Source organism: Myxine glutinosa, chromosome 3 (assembly GCF_964187855.1).
Source record: "Myxine glutinosa chromosome 3, kmMyxGlut1.1, whole genome shotgun sequence".
Taxonomy (NCBI): domain Eukaryota; kingdom Metazoa; phylum Chordata; class Myxini; order Myxiniformes; family Myxinidae; genus Myxine; species Myxine glutinosa.
This window is the reverse complement of record NC_136263.1, coordinates 52,647,458-52,658,131: the sequence shown is the minus strand read 5'-3', so window position 1 is coordinate 52,658,131 and position 10,674 is coordinate 52,647,458. Positions and strand designations below refer to the sequence as shown.

Genomic DNA, 10,674 nt, shown 5'->3' with positions numbered 1-10,674 from the left:
TATAAGCTACTGAACAAGGGTATTATAGTGTCCTTCAATGTATGCTTTATGGAATTAACTACCGGAACGCCCTTTGACCTTTATACACACTGGAGCAAGGAGGGCTCAGAATAAAGCAATAATTCATAACAATTTACAATACAATACAATACAATCAAAAAAATACAATCCTCATATTCCGCAACACTGCACCCTCCTCCTCTTAGGCACGTCCCGGGCCTATAACTTTAATTTAGTGTGACACGTAGGTGTAGTTCCCTCTACTTTTAACCTGACCCTGAGCGCGACAGTTTTAAAACATAAATAAATATGTCCCGCTGCTCCATTGCACCCTACCTAACAGACTCACGCCCACAGCTAACCGAATTGCGGAATGGTCTTCAAACTATACATTGACGGTGGGGAGCATTATTTACACTGACGTTACTTTTATTTACAAAACGCAACCCAGGACCTGTGATTGTTCTTTCTGGGGGAGACGGTCTGCTCTGCATCAATGCACCATGAAAGCACCCAAAACGCACCAACACACCCTCAAGCACCAATCGGTGCACAGTCATCATTGTTCATCAATAAAAAATAAAAACAACAACCCCGAACCCTGCAGGTGGTCTCTTGCTCTTCGGCTCCCTCTGCTGGCTATTTGCTCTCTTCCAGTTGTTGTCATCTTCCTTTGCTGGCGGCCTATTTGTAATAAAACTTGCACCAGTGTCCATTTGTATTTATTTATGGCCCACAGGGGCCGACTATGTATGGTTCACCTGTGGGGCATCGGTGCCCTGTGGCCAAGGTCCGCCAGCAAGATTTCGGGCCTTCATGGCCGGTTCCAGCAGAGGGGCCATGCCCCAACCCATGGGGTCCATCAGTGGTGCTCAGCCACAGACATGTGGTCCATAATGTGGTGCATCGATGCAGACAGCTGGTTCTGGGAGTTCCGGGCGCACAATGGCGGACTCACGCACGCTCCCCTCGGCGCCCAGTGGCGCTCAGGTCCTCATGTGGGAGACAAAGGGGGGAAGACAGATGAGCGAGGGGTAAGGTCACAAGGGTACGCATCAATAAGGCAATGCAAGGTGAAGTGCGTAAGGAGAGCGAAGTGAGAAAAACTCGTCCCTACCGTACGTCACCCCCCCCCCCCCCCCTGTCACCTACACTACCCTTGCCCTTACCCCATATGTACAAAATCTACACATTTACAAATCCGTCGCTAATGTCACGTCTTCCCCATATTTCCCCTTTACCAAATTCGTTCCCACAATCCCTCTATCCAAAATTTGCCATCACCCAATTCATCATCAATCCTCATAAGGAGGAAGAGATGGAACATCAAGCACAATGTCACACCCATGTCATGATGCGTCTCCCATTCCAAACATTTGCATCATAAAAATAATACAACATGGCATGGTGTGGAGGTACGTCATCTCAGGTGAGTGGATGCAGATGGTGCGAGGCGACTTCAATCCTAACTATCCTCTAAATGACTTTAACACACTTTACACTACCCGGGGTCTTTCCCTGCCAATCCATTGGCCAACTTACTCTATGGTTTTTAAGCACCAAAGTCCCATTGACCAAACTGTGGTGCTTCTCAATTTGGGGTCTCACTCCCCCGATTCAACTCCCTGTGCCCTTGCACAATTTCAGGACTGGGGCGTGTAGCTCTCCCAGCATGTCTACCCACCTGCACACCTCCACCACTGCAGTTGCCACCCGAGCTTACCTAGCTCCTCACCCTAACCTATCTAACTGGGGAAGGCCCCTCCTGGCTCTGTCACCCCTCGGTGCCCTCTGGCACTGGGCTACCCGGGTCCGTCCTCCGGATCCTCGGGCCCCATCCACAACAACGCTACCGGCTCCCAGAGCCCACCTGCGGCCTCACCTGGCCGACATCCTCACAGTGGTGGAGTGCCCAAACCAACTACACACACTAACAGGCTACACGCCCAGCCATTTCCACAACACTAATGCACCCATCCAAACACCATTCTTTCACCCGCACCACAGATGCCAATATCCAACCACAATTTACCTGTACCCTCTACCTAACACTTACACTACCCTCCCCGGGTATTCGTGATGGGGGTCCATCCTTCCCCCATTCACACCTTCACACCATCGACTCCACTCCATTGTTTCCACCATACTCACTCCACGACCATCCATTCCAATACTCCATATATTCCAGACTACCATTTATTCCACACAACCATTCTCCATACACCTGGTGTTGCACACCTGTGCAATCACACCTGGTGCCACCTGCACCCTCCTTCCTTCCTGGACCATTTGGTCACTACAACACTCATCATCACTCACTCAACCACTGCTCCATACACCTGTCCAGTTGCACACCTGTGCAATCTCACTACAACTCACAATCATTTACTCATACCCTGCTCAATACACTTTCGATCCTCACACACACGGCATCATCTAATCTACCTGTTGCCCTGCTAACTTAATGCTCCCCGTCTTCCCTTGAAACAAAGCACATACCACGTCATTATCATCCAAACTACCCTCTCTATGTCCCCAGCTACTTGTCCAATGTAGCTACCTAACCTTACCGTTACCTATTGTCATCTTTTCTAGATCCCTACCGTTATATCCTAACCCTCCCGGGCTAGTTTTCACTGCCCTAAACCCCATAAACCTAGTGCTCCTTTGCCCCCGCTGTGAGGGATGACAGAGTTGCCATCCCACCACATCGGGCATCTCCCACTACCAATTTTGCACACCAAATTCCAACCAATCAAAAATTTGCCAATTACTGCCAATTCTCTTCACTTTTCTAAATTTCGGATCAAAACCACTATCAGTATTATCATCATCACAGTCCGCTATATCCTAGCCTCGGTGCGTCATGACATCATTAAACTCGGCTTCGTAAAGCCGAGCAATGAATTCGGGTGGTTTGGTCGCCTGCAGGTTGAATCCGTCCGGCTTTCGGTTCAAGGGAGGTGGTTTGGTCGGGCCGAGATTCCACGCACCATCTCGGCGCGGTACCTTGCGGTCCCGGGCCCGATGACTGCGGCTCGCCCGGTCGGAACCCCGTCCCTGCGAGGGGGCACCGTTCCGCTTCCTCCCAATCGCCCTTGAACCGGACCCGGTCGCCTCGCCCGCCAAGGCCCGGACTCGACCGTGCAGGGCGGGGCCAAGCCCGAATCGGCAACGACGCTTCGAAGAGAAGCGACGCAGCATCGATCCGCGCCAGGCCTCGCATCCAACAAAGCACACCGTGCCCCGAGTGCTCGCATCGGCTATCCGTCGCCCTAACCGCTAACCCGGTTACCGTCGATGCTTCACCTGCATGCTCACACGCAAACGCTACCCCATTCACCCTCACCGAGCTCGGTGCTCCAACGCCGTCCGTACATTCCACCAACGCACTCCCTGTTACACACCACCCCTCTCGCGCACACTCGCCGTTCGCACACTCCCTTAACACACCTCGCGCACCGTCTTGCGCACTCTCCCCACTCGGTACGTACTCCGTACCACTCACCATGGGCGTGCACCCTTGCATCCATCCACTACCGCGCTCCGATGTGCTCCCTCGCACTCGCGCTACCACCAACTCAGGTGTGCTTCCTCGCACACGTTCCACCACCACCTTACTCTCCGTGTCACACTCACCCTCGCACGTACACTCCGTATTGCTCTCACTCGCTGTGTCACACTCCGTACACCCCGACGTGCATTCTCGCTCGCACTCGGTATCACACTCGCGCTTCGTAACACGCTCACCCCTTGACGCACACTTTTTTTTCACACGCGTGCCATTTCCACTCACACGGGACCCTTCACCAACGCCCGGGTGCCATATCGATCCCAATCGCGCGACTATTCTCTTCGCGCCAAACCCCCTTCTACAAAATCTACCCGCACAATATACAGCACGACTCACCTGGGGGGTCCTTTTCTCCACGCGCACCTGCAAACTCTTTATTTGGTTAGTGAGCACAACATCACGATTTGAGCACCGACCTTGCACATATTCCATTTCTCCCTGCAATTCCCGGGCTACCTCCGTCGTCTCTTCAATTTTAATTGTACCCACTACTGCTTTGTCTTTATTCCCCTCGACGACCGCTGGCTTTAATAAAACACCCTCTTCGACCTCAGCGGTCGCCGGCTGCTCCATACCCCGTGTCGCGATTTCTACCCCCGTCATTTTACCCGCGCTTTCCTCCACTTCGCTCAACCAGCGCTTCTCGACCCACGTTACCTCGTCGTGCACCCCTGGGACCCTTTCGCCCAACTTGCGGTCTCTGTCCCTCTGCTCCCTTTCCTCCCTATCGGCCCTCATTCCGTTCGTTATTGCCCCCATTTGGCCCTCTAACCGCTCACCCTGAGCATTCATCTGATTCCCCAATTGCTGACTATTAGCCCTCATTTCGTCCCTCATTTTGTCCATAAGGGCCCCGATTTGTAGCAACAAAAGGTTCGAATCCAACGGCGGCGCTGCTACGGTCGCGGGCGCGGTCCCCGCAGCCATGTGCGAGGCGCCATTTTGCGCGCCCGTAACCTCGTGCGCGAGAGCGCAATTTTGCGCGCCTGACACCTCCTCAACCACCTCCTCCATATACATTTCCCCAAGGTCCTGGGTCGATTCTACCCCATCTATCTCTCCCACCGACATCCCGTCGCCTTGACCAGCCATGGCGCGATTTCAAAATTCGGGTTTTTCTTTAAAAACAAAACAATTTCCAGCAGCTCGTAATTTTGAGCGCGTTAAGCGCGCTTCGGGTCCGACCCCGCTCCCGACACCAATTGTTATGGCCAATTGTACAATTGGTGTTCCAAAATTTGGGCTAAATTAATTTAGTCCCAGGTCCGAATCCGACATTCCTGACACCAATTGTTACGGTCCGCGGATAAGGATGTTGTTTGCCGAGCGGAGGCACCGCGGCCGAACAGTTACCCCGATTAACCCTTCCCGAACGTTGGCTGTATCGCGCCACAGATGTTCAATAGGGAAAAGACAAAAGCGACACGGATGTGAAGAAGAAGAAGAAGACGAAAAAAAGGTTGAAAATACTACTAAATTTATTTACTATTTACAGGCTCAAAATAACCAAGGAGAAGGAAGGATAAGAAAATTATATACAGAAGCTTTTAGAGACTGAAAATTACTAGCTTATCTAAACAGGCTTAACTAAATCCCCAGGGACAAAACAAACAGAACAAACTCACGTACACGAATGGGTAACTCAGGAATGACAGGAGGTGGGTGGCTGGAGCTTGATCCCGCACGGGACGTCGGGCTGGACCTCGACGGCGGCCGCCGATGCCACCGATCCTGTCGTGTGCGCGGGGTAACGGGTCGGAGCTGCTTGGTGGAGCCAAGCCAACGCTGCTGGTGGGGGGGTCTGGCGTGACGGGTTCTCTCTCCCTCTCTCACTAACTCCAGGACTCTTTCTCTCTTGCTTAGTCCGACTCTTCCTCACCACTGACAACTCAACGCAACCACTGACCACTCAACGCAACCACTGACCACCACTGACGACCAACCCAGCTCTGACCAAAACCACACAACTCAGCTCCTCGCAACTTCTTGCGAACGCGCCTTTATAGCGCCTCCGGCGATTAAGCCGCCGGCTTTGAGGACACGCCCATCGGTGTGCTCACCTCGGCCCTGGTTGGTCGCGCGACCCTCTGGCTCCGCCCTTGATGACGACGGGCGGGCACGCCTTTCTTCCCCGACCCGAGCACATGTTCAATGGTGGTTTTGGGGCGAAAACAACCCACAGCTGTAACAAACTGGCAAACTGCCCAGTGCAGTTGGCAATGGAGACTTGGAGGGGATGTAGCTGGAAATTGAGGCTTGGCAATGGAAGTTTTGGGAGTGGGAATGGGGAATGAAAGGACTCTATCTCATTTCACTTGGTGCAATGGAGTGTCATTTTAATGGAAGACAAGGCCTTACCCTAAAACACATAATAAAGATATAAGCTACTGAACAAGGGTATTATAGTGTCCTTCAATGTATGCTTTATGGAATTAACTACCGGAACGCCCTTTGACCTTTATACACATTGGAGCAAGGAGGGCTCAGAATAAAGCAATAATTCATAACAATTTACAATACAATACAATACAATCAAAAAAATACAATCCTCATATCCGCAACAATATGTATATATATATATATATATATATATATATATATATATATATATATATAGTATATATATATTATATATATATATATATATATATATATATATATATATATATATTGTTGCGGTTTTAGAACCCTCACTTGTGTAAATACTTGTAAATAATTCTCATCATTAAAAGGTCAAAGGTCGCACCCATAGTTAGGCCACAGCAACACGTAGGTCACCTTAGAAATCCCAGTTATTTAATTATTATGTGTTTCAGATAAGGCCATGTTCCCAAGAGTTGAATCTGCGTTGCATCAATTAAATAAGAATAGGTCCCAATCCATTCAGGCCATTTTGCCAACCTCTCTCTCCCAATTCTGTTACGCGCCTTGGTTAGCGTTCGCTCAGGCGCTGCCATTAACCACGCGGTCAAGCTCGAGGAAGAAGGGGGCGGAGCGCCAAGGACAAGGTGTGGCCCTGTCAACCAGCCATCAAAGGCGGAGCCGGTAAGCCCTTACCAGCCAACCAGGGCTGAGGAGAGCTCGCTGGCGGGCGTGGTTTCCAAGCGCGCGGATTGATCTGAAAGCGTGTTATATAAGCGCAAGCGTCAAGCCCTTTCACGGACTGCGTGAGGGAGCTCGATTGTAATGGACTGCGTGAGGGAGCTCGATTATAACGGACTGCGCTGGGGGACTCCTTTTTGCACGGACTGCGCGGAAACTTCTGAGCGAGGCAAAGCCTTTTGATACGGACTGCGCCACGAACTGCCTTTTTGATACGAACATTGATCGAGAGAGAGAGAGCGTTTGGCACGATATACGTTTATTACGTACGCAGCATCCCAGTCCCCCCCGATATATGTAAGGTCCGCTCGCGGTCAATGACACGCGGCGCGCTGCCGGCCTGCTGCCTTTTTCCATCACCACCATGGCACGAGTCGGGACCGGACGAGGAGCCTGGACATCTGCCTGGACCTTCCACCCTACCCACTACAATCCCGTGTGAGTGTGTATGTTCGTCTGGGTTGTTAAGTTAAGACTGTATAGTTAAGCCTGCCCTGTGTCCTGCTTCTTCTTCTTCTTCTTGTATATTTCTTTTCTTTCCTCTTCTTTTGGTTGTAAATAAATTCACCTTGTTATTTCTTGGTTTTTCTCTAATCCGATCGCCTCCGTCCTTTCTTTCCATTGAGTACATGTGGCACGATATCGGAACCGCTATAATTGGGTTTAGTATTTGTTAATGGCTCGGATCGCGGATTGCTAACCGCTTGGCAATATTCCATCAATATCCGTGGTTCGGGCGGGAGTTATTTCCCTGCTCGCGGTCGGTGTTGGTAATTAGGTATTTGGGACCCAAATTGACTAATCACCCTACCCAAGACCGACCGGGAGGAGCGTTGTAGCTTCCAGGACTCGGGACGGCCAGCTTAAAAGACAAGGGGATTAAACCCCCCTTGATAAGGGGAGAGTCGACCCTCGAATCCGTAACAATATATATATATATATATTAGGGTGGTCCACAGATATATGTAATATTTAATATTTATAAAAATCAATGCTCCACAAGGCTGCCCTTGTTCCTATGTTTATAAAGATCATATGAACCAAATATGAGGTCAATTGGCACTTATTTAGGGGTTGCTCAAAAAATAACATTTTTAATTTATCCTGTTTTTTTCAGATAGCAGAAACTCGCAGCTCTTCCACAGTTTGGATGCTGGGCAAGTCTGAAAAGGAAATAATATGTGGGGGACTACCAACCAAAGGACACACATTGCAGAAAATGGTGTACCATCACATACAAGAACACCATACAGTTCGTGAAAGTGCCAAACTTTGTGTACAAGCTGTGTGTGCATACTGGGAGAAAGCACTTTTTTTTTTTCTTTTTTTTGTATACAAGATCGAGGCTCGTGAAAGAGCGAACATTAATCACACAGAAAGACAAACCGACACATAAAACATATAACATGGGGAGCGGTAGACAAGATGGGGCGAGAGGGGGAGGAACACAAACACAACATCTGAGAGCAGGGACATCGAGAGATCTGTGGGAGGGAGAGGGCTTTGGGGGGGGAAGGCATGGGAAGGAGGGGTGGGAGAGGTATAAAACATATAGACACTGCCGGGACTTCCAGGAAAGAAGTTGGAATTTCAAACAAGGTGGATCTGGGGTGAATTAGTGGGGGTAGAAAAGATCAAGGTTTTGGATGGGGAAAGATACGAGATGGTGGTGAACAGCTGTTTTAAAGACCTGGAGGGAGGAGTAGGATTGAAGGGAGTGTGGGAGTTTGTTGCAGAGGCGGGAGAAAAGAGGAATGAAAGAGTGAAGGTGAGCAGAGAGCCGAGATTTCGGCAGTTTAACCATCAGAGGGTGGCTGGCAGATCTTGTGCGACCTGTAGGAATATTTGGGGGACAAAGCACAGAGAGAGCTGGGGGACCAAGGCCAGAGAGGAGTCGGTAGAAGACAGAAAGACCACCTACCTGTCTGCGGTGAGTGAGTGAAAGGCCCTCGGAGATAGCTTCATCACGGGAGATTCCAATGATTCTGAAAGCTTTGGTTTCAACAGCGTGAAGCCGAGCAAGGCGTGAGGCAGGAGCACCGGCCCATAGGGGAGAACAGTATTCCATTGAGCTGCGGATGAAAGCCTTGTATGTGGTGAGGAGCTCAGGTGTGCCGAGGAAGGACTTCGCACGACGGAGGATGCCCAGTCGGCAAATGGCTTTGGAGGCCAGCTTGGAAATGTGGTTTTCCCAAGAAAGATCATGGCAGATAGTGAGACCCAAAAGCTTGAGCGACAGAACTTCTTGGAGAGGATTGTTGAGAAAGTAGATGGGAGGGTTGTCCAGTCGATCTTTTCGGAGAGACATAGGAAGAGTGTGAGATTTGTAATAACTTTACATTTTACATCCCACTGGGATGGATGTGCCAGACCGTATCGAAGGCACGTGATATGTCGAGGGAGACAGCTCTAATTTCCTGTTTGGCATTGAGGACCTCCATCCATTGTTGAGACAGCAGAAGCAGCATGTCCAGAATAGAGTGACCTGGTCTGAAACAAAATTGATGATCAGAGATCAAGCCATTGGAGAAGAGAAAAGATTTCATATCCGAAGCAATGATGGATTCCATGACTTTGCTGATAATTGGGAGAAGGCTGGTTCTGCATCCGTACCTTAACCAAAAGCTAATCAACTTGTTATTGTCACCTATCCAACACATCCAACAAGTTTCATCCGAATCCATCCACAACGTTTTGAAATGTTGTTGGCCATATCTTTCAATGGTGAAGAATCTTACTATAATTCACCAAATGTCCATCTGTCCATTCGAAGGTACCGCAAAAACGGCTCAACCGATCACAACAATATTTTTGGTGGGTATTCCTGGGACCCCTGGGAGTAAAATAGGCTATATTGTTTTTCCAATTTTTCCAAGTTTTCCAATTTTCCAGTTTTTCTAAACACGATGGAATAATATTTACCGATATGAACAGTGATGTGGCTTTTATTGAAATTCTACAAAAACTGTTTAGATTTTGATGACAATTATGAACCTGCCACGAATGCGGAAGTGGACAGATGATTGCAATGCGTGGGTTTGATAATATCCAAATACAACCGTCATTCAATCGTAATGTTAAATCGTTAAACGTTAATCGTGTTAATCGTTTTGTTAAAGTATCAATTGATGATTGGAATTGAGTGAATACAATTACGATTTTGAATTCGTAATTGTATTCACCCAACCGTACGGAACTTCACATCAGGATTTAAATATTTGTTTATGTCACGAATGTGACATGTGAATGTGTTGTTAAAAGTTTATTTTTTATATTAATGTTATTTCATTTGTGATTGGAGTTATGCTGTTTGGAATGAAAAAAGAGATATCGAGTTCAAGTGAATGACGAAATGCCATGACGGTTTCTACTTTCTAAACATGAATTCGCGGATCGCCATATGCAGATTCCATTGACTGGGTATGGAACAAACGTACCCGTTTGTTTGCCAACGGGTACGTTTTTCATGGAGGTCCTTCACTAACTTGCTGTCCATGTCTGACGTGCGACTGAATGTGCTACAGGAATGTGGAATTTATTGGTTTCATGCTTTAGCATTCGCCGTTTCTGCATTGTCTTTTGCTTCTGGCCTCCCACCCGTGCGTAGCACGGGTACCTCACTAGTAACTTAAATTATAGTATCCGGATTTTCACCAAAATCTAATCAATTTGTACGTGTCACACACCCAACTGGTCCACCAAGTTCCATCCAAACTTGTCCACAACATTTTGAAATATGCTCACAGACAACCAAACAGACAAGCAGGAGTGAATACATAACCTCCGTCCACCTTCGGTGGTGGAGGTAAATTTCAGACTTGGACAAACCTAGACATGAGTGCCCATAATGGACAAGGAAGTCAGCAGACAATGCCCTGGCAGTGAAATCATCAACACAGCAGGCACCGTAAGCAACATCTGCCAGTATGGACACCAGCACTCCGGTCAACCTGCAGACAAAGAGAAGACCGGCAAAGTGTCTCATTACTCGAAGTCTA

General features: G+C 48.7%; 1 protein-coding gene across 2 annotated transcripts in view; it reads right to left on the bottom strand.

Annotated features, from left to right (window-relative positions):
• Positions 1-10,674, bottom strand: part of DPH1 (diphthamide biosynthesis 1) — an 88,346-nt gene that overhangs the window by 73,148 nt on the left and 4,524 nt on the right. The window contains exon 4 of one of the 2 annotated variants that reach the window (XM_068110868.2): positions 10,505-10,626. The exons of the other annotated variant lie outside the window; for it this stretch is intronic. Within the exon in view, the coding sequence (XP_067966969.2) occupies positions 10,505-10,626 (122 nt within the window). The remainder of the gene's footprint in view (positions 1-10,504; positions 10,627-10,674) is intronic. 2 annotated transcript variants of the gene reach the window in all.